This window comes from Xenopus tropicalis, chromosome 7 (genome assembly GCF_000004195.4).
Source record: "Xenopus tropicalis strain Nigerian chromosome 7, UCB_Xtro_10.0, whole genome shotgun sequence".
Taxonomy (NCBI): domain Eukaryota; kingdom Metazoa; phylum Chordata; class Amphibia; order Anura; family Pipidae; genus Xenopus; species Xenopus tropicalis.
This window is the reverse complement of record NC_030683.2, coordinates 46,116,433-46,137,917: the sequence shown is the minus strand read 5'-3', so window position 1 is coordinate 46,137,917 and position 21,485 is coordinate 46,116,433. Positions and strand designations below refer to the sequence as shown.

Here is a 21,485-nt window from a genome sequence, read left to right as displayed (position 1 = left end):
CACAATAGTAAAGACCATGTATATCTGACCTCCCTTTAGCTGTTATTGATCTTCTCAGCATTGAAGGATTAACAGCTGGTTAAGGTAGCCAATTTGAAATCGCTAGTATAAACAAAATATGTGTATTAAAGAATTGTTTGTAAATCATTTCTCTCCTTGTACCCTTACAGGATCAGTTATGGTAAAGTCTAATCTTAACAGAGAGCTTGTGGCTACTTATGATATTACAATCTCAGTTTATGATAATGCCAGTGAGGTGGTTGACCGATCAGTCAGTGCACCAAACGGTGAGTGATCTTGCAGAACTTGCCCTAAATACTATAGCTTATTCATTCAAAATGCAGTTAGACATTCAGAGACTGGTTTATGGTACAGGATGTATATAAGTGGATTTTAATATAGTGTAAAAGTAGTGGTAAGATTTTTTGTTTTATTATCAAAGCAGGTAAAAAGGATATTCAGACTCTAAATTACTGCATAGTGTGCTGGGATATTGAACTAAATGTCTTGCTGAGCTGATTTTCTAAATTGACTGTACTAGTCTTTAAAGTGTGGGTAGACATTATGCTTCATGCTACGGAAGTCTAAGGTACCAATAACCTACAGCCAATGGCTTGTAAGAGGATGATTCATTGTTTACAATTCATATTGTAATCCACACTGCTTCTGGAAACCTATGTTCCTCATTCCACGTGTGGTGCTTACCTAATGGCACAAACCTGAATCACTTTGCTGTGGTATTGGTAGAGGCTGGGTACCTGGTACTTGTTAGCGCAGTACTTCCACCTAGTGGGTATTCAACATTCTGTTGCACAACACTGCAGAATAGATTATTGCTTTATAAATGCAATGTCAATAATAATAATCATAAATACTTTCTTCTTCACTCTACCAAGGTCAGGTAGAAAAAATAATTTTAGTATTGGAAAAGTCATGTGTACAGCGGAGAAGGCCTTAATTATGTGTTGTGGTCCAACATTATACAACTCATAGAACAAGGCTTAAAGGAGAATGTGAATTGTACAACTAACTACTGTAGTTTGGCCACTAGATGACAGTGTGTTCTTATTTTGCTGTGTAGTTAGTTAAGGAGGTTGTATTCTGCTATGTTTATTTGAACATGAGTTCAATAAATGGAGACGTTGCTAAGCTAACTGCTTAACTACAAAAAGATCAGTGGCTTTTATTATTTCTTGAGCTAAACAGGGAAAACAAATAAAATTAAACTGAAACTGCTCTATGGGACATATTAACTTTAGTGTGAAAGTGAAAATTTAAAGTAATTTTACCAAAAATGAAAATTCCCCACAAAACTGGCAATTTACTAAAAGGGGAGTACAACAGGTTTTGGCAATTAACTTTGCACTAGTAATAATTATCTTTTAATAATTTTACATCTTTTGTCCAGGTGAAATTTCTCTGGTTAATTTGCCAGTTTACTAAACACAAGAATGAATTTTCACCAAGAGAAATTTCCCCTTGTTAAGGCTGGAAAACTGCCATTTTAAAGATAGAGAATCGGCTTTTACATCATTATGTCACCGTCTCATTGCTAATCTCCTGCAGATTATCTTTATTGCAATTGTATGGAGAAAATCACTGACATATTTTCACAGAGAATTTAAGCCAGCAGAAAACTTGCCACACTTGTGCATTTAGTATATTTTTTAAAAGTTTATATGGCCATAATTATGTATAATTACAAGTCTATTTTGCATACTGGGAATATTTTTGTATGCAGAATGTATTTTTGTACTATATGTAAGTGGGCCAAATGGCACCCAATAGTTCTTCTCTAGAAATGGGTCTTTTGTATCAGTGTATATAGCATAATTAGAGATAATTTAATTTTGTGTACTAGGAATATTTTCCGATTGGAAAAATTGATCCAAGCCTTAAAAGATCAGATAGCCCCTGTTTACTTTCTGCAAATGATTAATAACAAATTCATTAAAGATTGATAGAACCATTGAGACTAAGTCAGAGAAAGAACTGAATATTAACATCTAGAAGGGTGGCAAAGCATATGTAGGTCCAAGCATAAATGCTCTAATACACAAGAGGCTAAGTAAAGACTTATCTCACAGTTGTATTATATACCCCAAAAATGAAGCAAAATGTGTACAAATGTCTCTAATAAATGCTGGTGCTGTCTTGAACAGACAGGTTCAGTCATGCAGATTTGGTTTGAATGCTGCCTCATTTTAAAACTCTGGAAATATGTAATCAAAGAAGTTCAATATGAAACTTCCAGTGGCTGTGAAGCTAACATGGTAACCATTTGGCAACTTTTGTTCTTTTAAAATGTCTCAAACTGATACAAAATGATAATGCTTTGCCATGCATTGTTCTTTATGTTTTTACTGCAGCATAAAGGCTTGTTAAAATATATGTTTGATATATTTACTATATTGAGTAATGTTGAATATTATCTTTGTTTCATGTATTATAAATGCAGATCTTCTTAATAGTCTTAATATGTTTCATAGCCAAACTAACAGTGAATATTCTGGACGTCAATGACAACACTCCAAGATTCCGACCATTTGGGGTGACTGCATTCACAGAGAGGATTGTGGAAGGTGCCACCCCGGGAACCACTCTTATTTCCGTATCTGCTGTTGACCCAGATAAAGGACCCAATGGTCAGATTACCTACTCCCTTCACAATCTTGTACCAGCTGGATATTTGCAACTCGAAGACAACATGGCAGGTACAGTGTAAACAGAAGCATGTTTTAGTGATAGGTGATAAGCAACATTATATGATCCTGTGTTTCTTGTCAAAACAAAATAAAGGGATCTTAAAAATGTACCGTACTTATTTTGTCCCTTTTTAAATCTTTAAATCTAGGGAAGATAATTGCAAACCGGACTGTTGACTATGAACAGGTGCAGTGGTTAAACTTCACTGTTAGGGCTTCAGATAATGGCTCACCTCGGAGATCAGCAGAAGTTCCAGTTTACCTTCAGATTGTGGATATTAATGACAACAATCCTATCTTTAGTCAGTCATCCTACCAGGTAATACTTGCAGGGTCGCAATGGGGAGGCACAACGGTATGGGGCTCATTTCCAAACCATCATTTTCTATTGAGTCGAGATTTACTATGCATTTAAATGGCTAAAAATCCAAATTTGTCAATTCACCAGATTAAACTTGCCGAATTCATGTAAAAGGCAATGGCAAAGGTCCCTTCCTTTTCCTGGAAGACTTATTCAAATTGTTGTAGCGACAATTTGATGAAGTCGGGATTTCCGCACCGACAATTAAAAACGTTTTGGGTTTTATGACTTTTTTCTCAGCGACTTTTCCTTGTGACTTTTTTAAAGTAAATATTAGACATTCTGGCAAACGAGTTTAGTCAAATTTGAAAATAAAAAAAAAGAGAAATGATCCAGTTTTAGTAAATCTGCCCCTAAATCATAAGGGTAACCGTGCGGACTACTGGAAAAAAAGGAGCCCCTGTATTCCAGGAGTAATATATTGGAAAAAGTTAATGGTTATACATCCTGCTTTCCAGTATTTTTCATCCCAGCAAACAAAAATTTATATTTTAGTCTTTCTTTAATGTATATATCATTTTATTGAGATTTTCATATGCAAAGTAATATAATACACACATAATTCCAAGTAATGTTATACAATATATAGTGCATGATCACTTTAGTAACCACTGACAAATTGTGGAACAAATAGAATTTTTAGAAAGTAAAAGATTAGCTGCATAAGTAAGTAGTATGGGAAGACCTTTATGTAGGCATATTATGAGAGCAGATGGAGATGACAGTCCAGGAATTTGTTGACAGTGATGTCTTCTGGCTGAGGGGAAAATGAAAGTGCAAAAATGCCAAGTTTATGGAAGGTTCACAAATTCATCTGGGCTGCTGCAAGGATTCTCACTTATTGAAAGTTTTAAGAAACTGATGCAGCTATTTTCTAATAGGATAATGTCTTGTTGCTTTTCCAGTGTTTTTGTCGCAATAAGGGGGTGTGTTACCACATAATGGAAATCTGATGGGATATTGTCCACCAGTGGTTCCATCAGTTTGTCTCAGTCCATAAGATCATTTCTGTGGCAATTAGAGGGTGCTTTACTTTAATTCCTTGACTAACCAACCCTAAATTTAAGAAAAGAACAGTTCATGAGTACCGTATATACTCGAGTATAAGCCAATCCAAATATAAGCCGAGGTACCTAATTTTACCTAAGAAAACTGGAAAAATGTATTGACTCGAGTATAAGCCTAGGGTGGGAAAAGCAGCAGCTACTGCTAAGTACTTCCCTACCTTGCCTGCAGCTTTATGTTCGTACCTGCAGGGGCGCATGACATCACTTCCGCCCAGGTGCGCAGAAGAGCGCGCTAATAGGTAGCCTAGTGTGGTTGGTGGGAGTGGGAATCGCAGGAGAGAAGCAGGCAAGCAAACAGCTGCTTCTGCAGGTCAGACTTATGTGTTACTCGAATATAAGCCGAGGGTGACTTTTTCAGCACATTTTGAGTGCTGAAAAACTCAGCTTATACTCGAGTATATACGGTAATAGAGACATAGGTGGAATATAAATGAAGGTTTAGGGAGGCTTAGTCTGCTATATATTCATCTTTAACTGTTCTTTAAAAGTTCTTCAGTGCAAAACCTTCTACTGATAGCCTCCCCAAACAAAAATCCTGAAATCTTTGTGAGCACTAAAAGGATTAGTTAAATAACTATAGGTCTGTGGATAATGCAAGTGTCATGAACCATTTAGTGATCCAGAAAAAAATGTTTTTCATACTTAATTCATGTCTTCTGCTTATTTTCAGAAACCAGTATTCGAGGACATCCAGCTTGGTGCAACAGTTCTGCAGATCAAAGCCACAGATGCAGATTCGGGGCGTTTTGCCCTCATTCAGTACAGCCTCGTGGATGGTGAGGGCAAGTTCGGGATAAATCCTACAACGGTAAATGTCTTAGACTTCAGCACTCGAGCATTTTTATGTGGAAATCCATCTGTCTTTGCAACATGTGCATCACCCAGGGCACTTTATATTAACTAACAGTAGAAGCAGTGGTAGGGGGACAGGGTCATTTTGATCAGCATGGTCACTGTGCATTTGTACCATTAGGGCAATGACACACAGAGACATTTGAAGCTGTTAAAAAATTGCTACTGCTGGCTACAAATCTCCCTGAAAATGCCGTATCATAGACTAACTAACATTAACTAGACCGATGTGTAGCCAGCCCTAGAAAATTGCTACCTCTGGCTACAAATCTTCCCAAAAATGTCTTGCCATAAAATAACATTGGGATCACCGTGAGTAAAACATATTATTTGTGGCAATCCGGTTTAATTGCGGGAAATTGCATCCCTTCACACCTGGCTTAAGCTGGCCATACACGCACCGATAATATCGTACGAAACCTCGTTTCGTACAATATTCGGTGCGTGTATGGCAAGTCGTCGAGTCGCCCGGTATTGCAGGAGGCTGCTGATATCGGCCGACTCGCCGATCGGCCAGGTCAAAAGATTTTGATCGGGCACCATGGAGGGCGCCTGAGCAAAATCTGCCGTTAGGGCTGAATCGGCAGAAGGAGATACAAATCCTATTGTTTCTACCTCCTTATCTGCCATTTAGTGGCGGGTCTGACGATCTTTCGTGCGACCATCGGTCACAGATCGCCACGTGTGTGGCCACCTTTACCCCTGCAAGTACTGTATGCCTGTAAGGCAGTGATCCCCAACCAGTGGCTCAGGGGCAACATGTTGCTCCCCAACCCCTTGGGTGTTGCTCTCAGTGCCCCCAAACCAGGGAGTTATTTTTGAATTCCTGACTTGGGGGCAAGTTTTGGTTGAATAAAAACAAGATTTCCTACCAAATAAAGCCCCCTGTAAGCTGATAGTGTGCATAGAGGCTGCCTAATAGCCAATCACAGCCCTTATTTGGCTCCTCCATGAACTTTTATGGTGCTTGTGTTGCTCCCCAAGTCTTTTTACATTTGACTGTGGCTCACGAGTAAGAAAGGTTGGGGACCCCTGCTGTAAGGAGATAGATAAGAGATAGATGAGCCCTCAACTGTTGTGCTAAATGAGGCTGTTATCAGAGCTCACTTGTCCAGTACATATACTCTTATATGTGTTACAGAGGGGCACCCTAAACATTTATATATATATATTATATTTATATTTGCTTTTTTTAGTAAACATTAGCTTTTTTTAGTAACAGCATGTGTAAGCAATAGTAATCAGCACATGATTTAGTAGCTGCTTAAAGTTTAAGAAACAAAAGGCACCAATTGTAGCCTCAGTGCCAGAAAATGTAACTGATTTTGAACTTTACTGAGCATTAACATGCTTTGAGAGAAAAGGTTTGTATCCAGTGCTGTAGCCTTAGGTGCTGAGAAAGCCTATGACTCGCTGACATTCAGCTGCCTTGTGACTAGACTATCTAATCTGCAGCTCAGGTCTTATGACTATAGTTCATTTCCTTAATGCTTAGTTGGGTAAAAGTGTTTGAGCAATATAATTATTTATATGCTTGATATTGCACCGAGATATTCTGCAGTGCTTTACAGAGATTATTCATGATTTATATCAGTTCCTGCCCTAATGGAGCTTATTAAGGTCCCTATCATTTACACATTACTATTATCAGAACCCAATCATCTTTCCTGTTAAATCAGAGCACCGAGAGGAAACTTATGCAAGCGCAGAGAGAAAATGCAGTCACCTTGCTAATAAATTGAAAGTACAAAGTTAATTTGTATTAATGTTGGTGAATATTGCTTTTTTGCCCAAAAGGTAGATAGTGATCTAGAAATAGTAGATCAACACTCAAGCATTATCCAACTACATCCATTAGATCAGTACTGCCAGTAAAGGTATTGATTTGGGATCCCTTAACTGGTGTATCCCTACTCCAAAAGGCTCCAAATTATGAGAAGTCCATATCACATAGAATCCGTTTTAAGCAAAATATACTCATTTTTAAAAATGATTTCTATTTTCTCTTATACTTGAGGGATTGGAAGGAAAGCAATCTTATTGGGTTTATTTAATGTTTTAATGACTTTTAGCAGACTTTTGGCATTCTGGATAATAGATCCTAAACCATTACTACCAGCTTTTTCTATATAGTATGACAGTTAGCTGATATACTACTTGTGTGGGTCATACTATATCTAAATTGTTATGTCATATGCAGCAGTCTATGGAGTTAATAGTCAGGTGGGGGGGCCATAAAAATATCTTTGCCCATAGATGTCCAGCTGTAGAGCACTGCATTACACAGGTCTCAAGGGTAAAACTATGGCTTTACAACTAGTTGCTGTTCCTTTTTTCATTGTAATGCAGAAAAGCCTATTACTCTAATTTAATAGTTCCACAAAAAGTAGACCCAATATTGCAAAAGTCTGGACATCCCTGGTAAAAAAAGAGTACCTTTGTTTGCTTATATACTCGTGCCTCATATGCACACAACTTGTGTGATTAAGCATCAAAGTGTCAAAGAAAGACATTTTAATGTTCCTCTCCGTAAATGACAGGGAAGTTTTGATAAAATATAGACTTCTGTCTATATTAAAATATGCATTATTATTTTCATTTATTTAAAGATCCTATGAAATGGGTCAATAAAGTAAATGTTTGGCTTTCAAAATAATATCATTTTATTGCACAGCATTATGTATCTTTATTTTCAGAATAAAATGGATGATTTTGGATGACAAAGGAATTAGAATGTACTGAGCAGTGCTTATGTACTTTGCATGTAAATTGTTCCACAGCAAGAAAGTTAAATTGTTTCTTCTTAATCTTATAGGTTGTTTCACAGGGATTGAACAATAGCAAAGTTTATTTTCTTCTTCATATTAAATACTTCTCTCTACTCTTTAAGAATAATACTTTCCAAATGGCAACATAAAAATGACTGTTATTAGTTGACCTCAAAAATCAATTGATATTATTTGTTCTGTCTGCATTGTTTAGAAATTCTTTTATGTTTGTGTAATCTCTTTTTGGCTGTAAAAAAGGACCAGCTAGAATGGCTATAGAACATGTGATACACTTGACTCTAACACGCAGGATGGACCTTTGCTATGTGGAAGGATCAAGGGGGAGGTGCAGTTTACAACTCACTTGTGCTGTTTGCAAAAATAAGAAATAAAGGACCCCAGAAGGTTCTTGCAGCAAACTAAAACAGAACAGATTTTATTACCCAAGACAATTTATCCACAGGGATAAGCACTAAATACTCATGCCTGGATTGGCAGGTTAAATGCAGGGCAAAGCAGAATAGGGATGAACCACTGTGGAGAATAGCATGGGCAGTAAGAGAATATCCTTAGGGTTTCTACCTTAAGTGATCTCACTTCCCTAGAAAGATATCCTGCACTTACTAAATCTTTGTTGACAGGGTTCATGCTCCCTAACTTCACTAGAGATAATGGCTTTCTCTAGGTCCCAACACTTTTTGGTCGTGTGGGTCCCAGACTTCCTGGAGCACATCCACACAGATCAATTGCTGAAAGCCAAGAAGGAAGATCCACCCCAACTAAACATATATATATTAAAGTGTGGCAGGAAGTGGTAATACTTACAGTAGGGGTCAATAATATCGAAATATGTAAATGGAAATATAGATACATGGACATCTGCTCAGTAACAATGAAAATAATGAAAGTAGGGTTTAAAGCCAAAAGGGCATAGTAGCCCTATGGGTCCCTATATTTGTAAATCAAATAACTAAGATATAATTAATTCTTATTGGAAGCAAAATGATCCTATAAGGTTTAATTAATGTATAAAAAATTTTTTTAGTAGACTTAAGGCATGGAGATCCAAATTACAGAAAGACCCCGTATCCAGAAAACTCCAGATCCAGAGCATTCTGGATAATGTGTCCCATACCTGTACAACACATAATACTGTGGGAGGTGCAAACCCAAAATCATATTAAAATTTTTCCCCACCAACATTGCTCAAAAGAGTCTTGAACATTTTAGCAAACATTACATAAATCAGTGCCAGTCATACTGAACAGTCAATTTATAGTCTTAATACAGAGGTGCTTTCAATTGCAATGGGTAAAGAAAGCAAGTAGGAGGAGAATTATATAAAACATGGGACAAGGGCAAAGAAAATACAAATAGGGTAAAGGGAGAATGGAAGTTGTCCCTTGGGGTGGAATATAGTTAAATGCAGAAAGAATTTATTATATTAAGTAAGAACTGTTTGATATTTCTTGCATATATATTAGGGATGCTTAACCTCTGTTGCCTAGTCTGTTGTTAAACTGAATTTCCCAACATGTTACCAATAGCTGATTTCAGAAGGATTCTGAAAGTTGTAGTTTAACAACAGCAGAACAGTCACAGTTTGGAAATCTCCTCTCAGGTCCCATGGTGCACCACCTAGAGCTTGCTGTTTGTATGGAGCGCCAGTGCCTACATTATCTTTATAACAAATATTTCTTAAGGTTACAGCATTCGTTGCTCATATAATTAAACTGGTATTTTGGCATCACTGTAAATCATATGTGTAACATTCCTGTTTCTCCATTTCAGGGAGATATATATATCCTGTCTACACTGGACCGAGAAAAAAAAGACCATTATACACTCACAGCAATTGCCAGAGACAATCCTGGGGACATCGCTAGCAACCGACGGGAGAATTCTGTGCAGGTAGCATTAGTTAAAATACTGATTTAGGCTGAAGGTGCATATATGAAACCGTTGGAGAAGCACTAGTCAAGGCAGCTCCATACCCAGATGGTGACACTTTCTACATAGCTAACTAGCCAATGTAAAAGTGGCCTTGCAGAAATCTAAGAGCTGTCAGAAAAAATAGACTTTTAAATCCTCTTTCCTCCAAAATGTCTTTTAAAAATTAATAATAACATAATATAATTGCTGAAGTGCTCAGGCAAGCACCTTGAGTATGTTTAAATGTATATTTGATTCTTATGTTAAATGGCCCCTATAATATCAAATTTCTCTTAGATCCGCTGCTTAAACAAGGCAAGCTGGGCCAGTCAATAACTTTATCGAAACTTGTTGAATTATTCAGCTCTGAATATGTCCATTACATAAAATCTAAAAATCATTAATATTTAAAGAGATTGGCATTGATGATTTAGAAAATAAGATTTGCTTAACCTTTACTTCATTCATCATATCATATAATTCTTTCCCCTTATTTGTACGTGTTCTGCTGGAAGTCAATTTCAAGCATGAGCCTTCCTTAAAGGAAAACTATACCAATATAATGAGTATTTAGCCAACAGATAGTTTATATTATGTAAAGTGACCTATTTAAGAATCTCACCAAACTGGAATATATATATATATTAGTAAATATTGCCCTTTTACATCCTTTCCCTTGAGCCACCATTTAGTGATGGGCTGGGTGCTCCCTCAGAGATCACATGACCAAAAATAATGCATCTTTAACTGTAACAGGAAGTAGTGTGGGAGTAAAAGGCAGAACTCTGTCCATTAATTGGCTGATGTGACCTAGCATGTATGTGTGCCTTGGTTTTTTTAAGTGCACTGTGAATCCTATGATCCCAGGAGGCCCTTGATTTGTAAAATGGCAATTTTGTATTTAGGATTACCCAATAGCACATACTACTAAAAGGGATATTTTTAAGAGACCTACGTTGTTTGGGGGTATAGTTTTCCTTTAAAGGGGAACGAAAGTGGTTTATCAACCCTAAGCCCTTTCTAGAGGTTTCTCTCCCACCTCATCTAAACTGCATCACAGCAGACCCCCAATAATGGCTCATTTGTGAGTAAAAAGCAGAGTAGTACAGCGGGGCTGGCGGCTACCATCTTATGCCACTTGTCTTTTTCCCAGTTGTTGCTCCTTAGAAACATGCACAGCCAAAGCCAATCTGGCCCTGACTTCAGCTGCGCATGCTTACAGCAGATTTATCAAAATGTGAGTTTAGAGCTTAATACATAAAAACTCACCCACATTCTGTTCATTCCTATGAGATTTTTAAAGGAGTATTTATCAAATTGTAAAAGAGTTCTTTCACCCACTAATAAATACGTTAATGTTGTCTGTTGCCGTAGGTGAGGAAAGAATTGATATTAACATAACATGCCCTCTCTTTTTAATATCATATATAATTAAACTTATATTTCCTTTTTAATTTGTCATTTTTTATGTAAGAAAAATAATAAAAAAAGTAAAAAACTGAAACATAGCAATAGTATTAAATCCTTACATATGTATGTTTGTAGAGATACATTTTGCAGCAACATCTGCAGGGGGTAAGTAACTTGAGTCTTTCTACATTCAACACTTTTGCCACATGTTCATTTAAGTTAGCTGGATAACACTTGTACACCTTAGTTTACAAATAGTCCCACAGATTTTCATCTGCATTGAGATTAGGGATTTGACTGGTTTTATTGGCAACAGCTGATGTTGTCTCTTTGAATGAAGACCAAGATTCATTTAATCCATTTTCTCTTCTTTTGCTTAAGGTGCTCATAACTGTTCTAGATGTAAATGACTGCAGGCCCCAATTTTCTAAGAGCCAGTTCAGCACTAGTGTGTATGAAAATGAACCAGAAGGCACATCTGTAATAACCATGTCAGCTACAGATTTGGATGAGGGTGATAATGGTGTGGTGACATACAATCTGGAGGGCCCTGGGTCAGGTATGTTATGGTGAATCTCCCAATGTATGCTCAGCTTTAGTGACAAGCTAACAATATTATAAAATAATAGATAATGGGACGTAAGTATTGCTGTACACAACACCAAGCTGAGATGTTGATTGTGAACACATAGGGCTACATTTTGTATTAAATCCTGTTTTGGTTCTAATAGGTTCTTATAGATTAACATTGCTCTATAACAGATTCTATAGACCAGAGACCTTATTCATGCAGTGCAGGGCAAGGCACAAATGGCAAACAGTTGGGTGCAAAATGCAATATATTTTTCACTTAGTGTTTAAAAAATGCAGATCTTTGCTCTCCAAAATGGAGCACAGAGACCTGTGCTTCTCCCATAAATATTGTGCTGCCTGTAATAAGCAGAGGTAATATGTTGGTATCAGGCACACAATCTAGGGTGTGCCAACCAGCTCAAGACTTAGCATGGCCCTGTACTTACCACTTGCCAATTGCAGGCGTTAAGTCCAGGGCTTTGTTGCCACCCACAGCGCTGCACTTTACACCATGCATTGGATTCAGGACAAGGCGCAGAACTCAGGCTGCCTTAAAATTCCAGGACAAGAGTGCTCTATAACTACTCTACAGAGCACTGACAAATGATCCCTCACAAATTTTAGCCTTTAATAACCTTAATTAATGATACAAAATGTTGTCAGCTTATAACAAGGTTTCAGATATATACATGTATTGCCCTACCAACAGCCTGCCATCAGGTCTAGACTGGAATCCAAAATAGGTATCAAAATTATAAAAACATTTTCTTTATTATGTCAACATTTCGATACCACAGAGGGGTGTCTTCCTCAGGTTTTTTTTTTCCTGAGGAAGACACCCCTCTGTGGTGTCAAAAAATGACATAATGACAAAGAAAATGTTTTTATAATTTTGATTAAAAAAATTCAGAGTGCATCAGAATATTTTTTGGACTATGGTAATGGAGGTGGAGTACTAAGATTCCCCTCTGACTTGCACCTGGTGATAAGTTTTGGTCAAGGAGTGCAGGCCTGCTCTTCAAAAGTGTAAACTCCAATTCTAATCCTAAACCTAAATTCCTTCAGGTTGAAACCCTCTCCTTCCTACAAAGAAAAAAAAAGCCCCGCTATATTACGGATACACTGACTGTTATATAAGCTATGCTTCTTCTCTCTACATATTCCAGAGGCATTCCTTATTGATAAAGATTCTGGGTTAATAACATCCAGGCGTCTGCTGCAGTCATTTGAGCGGTTTAACCTTACTGTTGTGGCTACAGACAAAGGCAGGCCTCCACTCTGGGGTACTACCATGTTAAAGGTGGACGTGATCGATGTTAATGACAACAGACCTGTGTTTGTCAGACCACCTAATGGCACTATCCTCCACATTAAAGAGGTACAGTAAATGTTTATACCACATTGTCTAGTCATGTAAACTTATTCAAGAGAATGACATATTTGTTTTTCTGCATTATGAAAATTTGTCTAGCCTAATTAAAATGGTGCAGCCTCAGTGTTCATAGTTTGGTTGTTATACAACTAAACACAGTAATGGTTTTACAACATAATATCAAACATAAATAATTATTACATTTTGTAGGCTCGTATGCATGTTCACTTCAATGCAATATATAGTACAGAAAAATGTTATCTGAAAACCTGCTATTCCCATGGCTGCTTGTAAAAATAATCCTTTTATTTACTTAGGAAATTCCCCTGAAGTCCACAGTATATGAGGTTTATGCCACTGATAATGATGAGGGTCTGAATGGAGCTGTACGTTACAATCTGCTCAAGACTGGAGCTGGGACAAAAGACTGGGAATATTTCACCATTGATTCAACAAGTGGACTTATTCAGACTGCCCTGCGGTTGGACCGAGAGAAGCAAGCAATGTACAATGTGAGTCACACAAACAACTACTGCCTGTTAGAAAGGTACAGTCCCCAGAATATGGGCTTAAACCATCAAACCTCTTGATTAAAACACAGGCAAGAGATATCCAAAGAGGTTGTGGGATATAAAGACTGTATTAAGAGGGCACACTTGGTTTGTAGATAACCCTCAATGTGATTACTTTTTAATTGAGAGATTCTTATTACACTTTGAACCAATTCTTAGTGGAAATGTCCTATGCAGTACATGCCTCCATATTTGTATGGTCTAAAGCTCATAGCAGTACTTTACATAATTTCTTTCTTAATCAATCTGTACTTAAAATGTATTTATGTTCAGTCTTGATGTTCTAAACTGTGCTGCTAAATATTTCTTTTGTATTTTTTTTGTGTTTCAGCTTATAATTGTTGCTTATGATCTGGGTCAACCAGTGCCATATGAGACAATGCTCCCTCTACAGGTTGCTCTAGATGATATTGATGATAATGAGCCTGCCTTTATAAGACCTCCTGTAAGTCAAAAATACATTTGTGCCAAAAATGAATATTATTTTTTGTTTTGAAATGTCATCAGTTCCACTTCAGTATCATTAAAACTGGTATCTTTGGAGCTGGAATCTTTATTTTTGATGAATAACCTTTACATATCTGCCATGAATGCAGGCATGTTGGTCTCAGAGCCTTGAAATATTACAAAGTATCCACTGTGAATGAACTTTCTTTAGAAAATCAGAAGTTTCTATAGCCATAATTCATAGACAAAGGAGCACACACAGAGATTTGATCCACCAAAGTAGTTGCCAAACTATTAGGCTGGCTGGGAACCTGCTCTGAAAACTTGGTGATATTCAAGAAGAATGCATATTTGTTCTTGATCATTCTGATGCAAGTATCACCATAACCAAAAAGTGTGTATACTACATGAGTCCATCAGATGTCATAGTTTGTGTTGATGCAATATATAGCATGTGTATGCTAGGGTTGCATAAATATTACATTTATATAATAATGTAAAATGATCTTGATCATTTATTCACTTAATTTAAAGAGCCATTTGAAAATATTTGTCCTTGCACAAAGTTCTGCATTTGTCATTTTTTCTATGCATCTCCTATTGAAACGCAGAGAGGAGCCCTTCAGTACCAAACCCTTTCTGTTCGAGAACACTCCAAACCTGGAACTGTAGTGGGTAATGTTAGTGGAGCAGTGGATGTGGATGAAGGATCTAATGCTATTGTCTACTATTTCATAGCAAGTATGTATGCATGTATACCTGGCATAAAGCACTCCTATGAATATGTCTTGCTTTGTTTGATCTGAAATTCTTGTTTATGGAAATTAAATATAAAGCATTATGCAAGTTTCCATGTCTGCTTGTGCAGTACATTATGGATAAAAGTGTATGCAAATGCTTAGGGAGATGGTTTCCATTCTGTCAGAGCACATTGTGTCTGTTTTGTGGTATAATTGCTTGAAAAATATGTATATAAAGCTTTATTCCTCCCCAACTCTCTCTTTGCTTTTTCTGTTTATGTAATTATACTTTTACAATTATTAGTAGTTCACTGAACATAGTGTAGTGGTGAGTTGAGGCTAAATCATTGGAACAGAAGGTCAGATGTCACTTTTTTTTAATATTTTGCACACCCTTATAAACATGGCTTTATGTCTGCTTGACTGTGACTTGCCTCCTATCCATTGTACTCTCCTATTTCTTTTAGAATAGGGAACATGATTCATTTTAGTTCAGTGTATGCATATTTCAGGTCTGTTGGCCTTTTAATCTATTGGAAATTATCTATTTTACAAACTCACTCTGCTATTAGGAGGTTAAGAGACCTACACATATATATCTCATGTCACTGTCTGGTTATGAACGGATTCCTTTGTATACAAATATAGTATACAAATACACGTAAGAACTTCAGGAAGTTGAGAAATATTCCATTGCCATTTCCCATAGTGACAGTTTGTACAAATAACTTTGCTTTTGATGGTAAGACAGTACCTTGTTCTTTATATGAGCCAGAATAATTCATGTTAAAGTCACAATTTATCTTGTTTCCCTATGTGGGCCCCAGAACTGTCAGTCTTATCTGCCATGTAATGGGCATAAATGTGAATGGCCATGAAAAGCAGCTAGGAATGTCTGCAGGCTATAGGTATAGGGCTGTTTTCTGGAACTAAGCACTACAGTAGGTGCAAAGAGCCACTTGCACTGTGCAATGGATTAGTGCTTAGTATATGGCACTCTAAGGGGCACACTTTTGCCATTAGTGCTCCAGCAGTTTCTATAAGGTCTATAAGTTCAGTTCCATAAGGTAAAAACACATTATTACTGGTATATTTAATCCACATAAAACCCCTTTTGAGATCAGGAGCAACATTGGAATCTGACCCAGGCACCACTATGGGTCCAACTGATGGAATCTGTTCATTTTTTTTTTTTTCTCTTCCACTCAAGCTGGCAACCAGGACAACAATTTCCTGCTGATTCCAGAGGGGAAGCTGACAGTTCTGAAGAACTTAGACCGAGAGAAGGAGCCATACTATTCCATCATTGTAAAAGCTTCTAGCAACAGAAGCTGGACGCCTGGAAATAGTTTGGGCAAGAAGTTTGATCCTGCTACTGATTCCACATTGCAAGAAGTGAGGGTCTATCTGGAAGACATTAATGACCAACCACCAAGGTTCACAAAGCCGGAATATACTGCCGGTAATGCCAGAGTGTAAATAAGTAGTACAAGTATTTCACAATTCTATGGTTTTAAAAAAAAAGATCAGGGTAGCCACATTTCTTATTCTCTTCCCAAGAGTGCTCCATATTTGTTGCTAAAATCCATCTACGGAGTGGTAAACACTGTGACTGGTGATACACATGGTTCATTGTATTTTCCTAAACTGAATAGACATTGGTACTAGATTACCACAATAATGCATTCATACATTGCTTTTAAGATTCAATTCTTTTTAATGTTATTGTGATTTTGGTCTTTCTGGTTTCATCTTGCTTATTTTGCTTTCCTCTTGTTAGAATAACTTTTTATGTTATTGTACCTAATTATTTGCTTTCTCAAAATATATTTCAATTATATTTTATTTAAATATATTTAAATTCTGATATCTTTCCTCAGCGGTTTGTTAAGTACCTTACATAGTTTAATTTGTTTTAAAAAAGACAAAGTTTAACCTGTTGAAGTGACTGTGTTTATCAGAAACCAGTCAGCAGAGAGTTGGAGAAGTTCATTTATTGTGTTGCTCATTTAGGGAATCTTCAGTTAATGTATAGACTGCTTCTAATCTACCTGTATAAAATTGTTTTCTAGGGGTAGCAACAGATGCCAAAGTGGGTTCTGAATTGATAAAGGTTTTGGCTGTAGATGCTGATGTGGGGAACAACAGCCTGGTATTCTACAGTATCTTGGGCATACGTTACATTAAGCTGAATTCCAACGATTCAGTGGAGGTGAAGAACATCTTTGCCATTGGTAAGGATAAACATTTCACTCATTGTACACCTGGTTTCTCTAATTTTAGAGTTCTAATAAACACTTAAAGGCCCTGCAAAATTACATTGAAACAGTGTGAGAATTTTCACATTACAATATATTTCTCTAAAGATTAAAGATGCACCCGCTAAAACAAATAAGGGTCAAGGGTGACGACTTAAAAGAAAACTATAGCTCAACACAGAATTAGGCGAGAAATGTAGTACTTAATACTTCATATTACTGTAGTACCCCAACAGTACAGAAGCCCTATCTTTCTTCTCATGCTCAGCATACTCTGGTTGCTGTCACCTGAGCTTAGGGAATGTTTTGTAATATACTAAATAGAAAGCAAGGCAAACACAAATTTTCAGATAAATTAAAGGATCAATATTTGATTCACTAATTTACTAAGTTCCAACCCATCAATTTAGCATCTATTACAGGGATCCCCAACCTTTTATATCTGTGAGCCACATTCAAATGGAAAAAGTTTTGCAGAGCAACACAAGAATGAAGGAAGTTCCTGGAGGTGCCAATGAGAGCTATAATTGGCTATTTGATGGCCCCTATGTTGACTGGAAGCCTACAGAAGACCCTGTTTGGCAATTACACTGGATTTTTATGCAACCAAAGCTTGCATCCTTAGCAGAAATTCAAAAATAAGCTTTGCAGGGAGCAACATCCAAAGGGCTGGCAAGCAACATGTTGCTCACGAGCCACTGGTTGGAGATCACTGATCTATTATATAATATTGTATGCCACATAGGGGAGATTCTTAGCCCCTCCCACACACACACTAGGTGCTTATCTTTCCTGCAGGGGGTCCTGGGGGGTGCATCACTAGTGCAGAGAGCAAAATTATGCTCTCTGCACTAGAAGAGCCAAATTTCTGGTTTAAAAACTGAAATTCAGTTCTTAAAGTTACCAGGGGTGGCTTTTGGTATCTTTGGGGGCCTCATGGCAGCAGTGCCCCTGATGCCACAGCATTGATGCAAACAGCTGAATACACTGATTTCAATGCAGCTGTTTAATAAAAGGCCATTCAGTTTTCAGGCCCAGATTTGTGGCAAGGTCAAAACTCCAGGCTTGAAAACTGAATCAATTTTAAAATGGATAATGAGGCATATCTACATTAATGAAATTCAGTAGACCCTGAACTCACTCACCCTGAACACTAACTCTGTAGCTGGATCCTAGAACAGGTGTTTCTTTCTCTTCTACCCATATGTTATTGCACATTATATTATAAATCTTTTTAAGAATTATTACACAATCTATTATTATGGATTTTTGAGGCCAAGAAACACTCTCTCTCTGTAGCTAGATCCTAGAACTTACACCAGCTCTGAAGGTGTTAAAATAGTCTTTCTAAGTATTTGCCACTAGATGTCAGTAGATGTTTAAAGGAGGAACCATCTTACAGTGTCATTTGTATGATTTGTATTTATTTTTCTCATAATTGCACAATGTTTATTTTTGCAATATAATGACATGTTTTATATAAATAATATGTTGCAAGTGTTGCAAACAAAACTGACTTATTGTCACCTGGTTCCTATAGAAAACACACCAGATAAGGAACTGAATTTTCACTAAAGCATGTGTCTCTATGTATGCTGTTTGCTAAATCGTTTAATGTTTAGTAATGATATATGGAATTTTCATTGCACACAGAATTAAAGCTAAAATAAAAATTCAGTTTTTATTAATGTTTTATTTTCCTAGCTAAATAGCTATATCCCAGCATTAAAATATAATTTATTTTTGTGTAACTAACAACCCTAGGGCACTAAAATGTTTTATTCATAGGCAATCCTGAAACTGATTGTGCATTTAAGCATGCTACCCCACTTCCTCCTGGTTACTTCCTTAAAAAAAATTTGCAAGACAATAGTGATATCGTTGCTGTACAGACAGGCTGTACTGTTAGACAGCACAGAACATAACCATACTAAGCAAAGTTAGAAATCTGCCTTGCTACAATCGTACCTTGTGCAACTTTTTCGATGCTTGCGCGACTTTTCCGAACAATCGTTCGGTATGAGAATTCTGCGACTTTCGGATCGCAAATACGTATATATATACGATATTATCATGACTAACAAGATTTTTTCGTAAGCATTTTCGTGATATTTGCGATCTTCAGAAGTTTTAGTTTCCAATCCGAATTTTTCCCATTCGGGGAACTCTTGTTTTGATAAATCTGCCCCTATGAGTCTGCAAACCAGCTTATCACTTTGAGCCTGCTGGGAAGGGAACTTCTTTAGACATGACTTCCAACTTCTTATAAACTCACTGGCCAAGCTAAACAGTAGCCAAAGTTTGGTGCTCACTGGTGCAAATGGCTGCTCATAGTGACACACCACTGGCTGATACAGATTAGCATTATTCTTAATCAAGAATAATAAAGAAAAACAAAGACTCATTCTGCAAAACTATTGCTGCCTCCCCCCTCAACTAGGACATAGTAGGTGATCATGCTCCAAAGAATAAAATACCATGGGCTACTACAACTTTCACAAAACAATTCAAAATAATACATTATATCATCAGATAAACTGATGCTCTTGGTTTTTTATTTACAGAAAACACCACTGGCATTGTTCGGACATTTGACCTGTTTACAGCCTATAGCCCTGGTTATTTTATTGTGGACATCAAAGCTGTTGATCTGGCTGGACACAATGACACTGCTGTGGTTGGAATATATATTTTAAGGGATGACCAGCGGCTAAAAATTGTTATTAATGAGATTCCAGACAGGGTCCGTGGGTTTGAAGAGGAGTTTATACGTCTGCTATCCAATATTACAGGAGCCATAGTGAACACTGATGATGTGCAGGTACCCACATAAACAATTGTTTTCTTACATTGGTGCAATGCTTGAACTCTTATTGTGTGTTATGTATGCTATCATTTTAACTTTTTACTAAAACAGTAACACTATCTAGTGGCATTGCAATGTCACAACTAACTTGAGACCACTTACTTCCTAAGTTGTGTGAAAGTATTCTTTTTTTGGTGCTGCATTAGTCCAGCATGTGTCTTGGGTCCAAATATTGGATGATGCATTGTATTTATTGGGAATAAAGCACTGACATCTAGGGTTATGCTATGTCCGCATACATCATTTTCAGGGCAGAAATTATACGGCACTGGTGTCACATTTTGTTTAGGATGGCATGGCTGCTTACATTGTAGTAAATATAAATCCCTACTAACTATATGTACCACTTTTCATTCAGTTCCATGTTGACAAGAAAGGCAGAGTGAATTTTGCACAAACAGATATGCTAATCCACGTGGTTAACCGAGACACTAACAGAATTTTGGATGTCGAGCGGTAAGTAGGGGTAATCTTGCCTACCATTTCTTTTTTTTTCTTTGGGGATTTCATGTTGACTTGTATCTTGGCTGGGTGGCATACTAATCAGGATGTTTAGGTGTCTAGACAGGACTAAGTATATATGCCTGTTTGGCAGATCATTGGCAATTGTGGCTATACATATGGTGGGTCTACTGGCCAATATAGGGACCAGCACAACTTTTAGCAGTTAAGCGTACACCTGCAGAGGGAGCAATTCAGTCCATTCATATGTTCTATAATCATTGATGGTTTCTAAACAAGGCTAAAGGAAAATTGACTGCCATTATTTTCTTGTATGTACCTACCAAATTTTAATTTCATGGCATGGGCGCCTTTCTCTTCAGCTTAAAATTTTCCTTATGGGTCTTAGAATGACTTATGTTTACTCAATTGTAGTGATGAGCGAATTTTTTTGCCAGGCATAGATTCGTAGTGAATTTCCGCATTTCGCCAATGGCGAATTGTTTCAGAAACTTCTGTGAAAATTTGGTGCGAAAAAATTCGTTACGCAGAATTTTTTTGTTGCGTGTCAAATTGGGCACGGTTATGTAAAAAAGGGCGCGGGCAACAAAAAAATAGCCGCGGTGACAAAAAATAGATGCGGCAATAAAAAAATAGCCGCGGGACAAATAAATCGTGCAACAAATGCGTTTCACTAATTTTTCGCCGTTTTGCGAATTTTCTTGCTGTTTCACAAATTTTATGGCAAAGCGAAATGGGACACATTCGCTCATCACTGCTCAATGGGCTTTATACTGCTGGTTATGGATTTAGAAACAGACAGATATTGTGAGAGTGCTTTTAGTATTGAGTAAAGATATAGTACAGGTATAGGACCCGTTATCCAGAATGCTCGGGACCAAGGGTTTACAGGATAAGGGGTCTTTCCGTAATTTGGATCTTCATGCCTTAAGTCTTAAAAATCAATAAAACATCAATTAAACCCAATAGGATTGTTTTGCATCCAGTAAGGATTAATAATATCTTAGTTGGGATCAAGTACAATGTACTGTTTTATTTTTATAGAGAAAAAGGAAATCAATTATAAAAATTTGAATTATTTGATCAAAATGGAGTCTATG

At 37.0% G+C, this 21,485-nt stretch overlaps 1 protein-coding gene across 1 annotated transcript in view; it reads left to right on the top strand.

Annotated features, from left to right (window-relative positions):
• Nucleotides 1–21,485, top strand: part of cdh23 (cadherin-related 23) — a 465,229-nt gene that overhangs the window by 430,772 nt on the left and 12,972 nt on the right. Inside the window, exons 46-59 of the mRNA XM_031906723.1 lie at nt 171–287; nt 2,490–2,714; nt 2,855–3,024; nt 4,804–4,941; nt 9,545–9,664; nt 11,477–11,654; nt 12,835–13,046; nt 13,358–13,552; nt 13,944–14,057; nt 14,671–14,800; nt 16,010–16,261; nt 16,872–17,033; nt 19,622–19,878; nt 20,282–20,379. Of these exons, the coding sequence (XP_031762583.1) occupies nt 171–287; nt 2,490–2,714; nt 2,855–3,024; nt 4,804–4,941; nt 9,545–9,664; nt 11,477–11,654; nt 12,835–13,046; nt 13,358–13,552; nt 13,944–14,057; nt 14,671–14,800; nt 16,010–16,261; nt 16,872–17,033; nt 19,622–19,878; nt 20,282–20,379 (2,368 nt within the window). The remainder of the gene's footprint in view (nt 1–170; nt 288–2,489; nt 2,715–2,854; nt 3,025–4,803; nt 4,942–9,544; nt 9,665–11,476; nt 11,655–12,834; nt 13,047–13,357; nt 13,553–13,943; nt 14,058–14,670; nt 14,801–16,009; nt 16,262–16,871; nt 17,034–19,621; nt 19,879–20,281; nt 20,380–21,485) is intronic.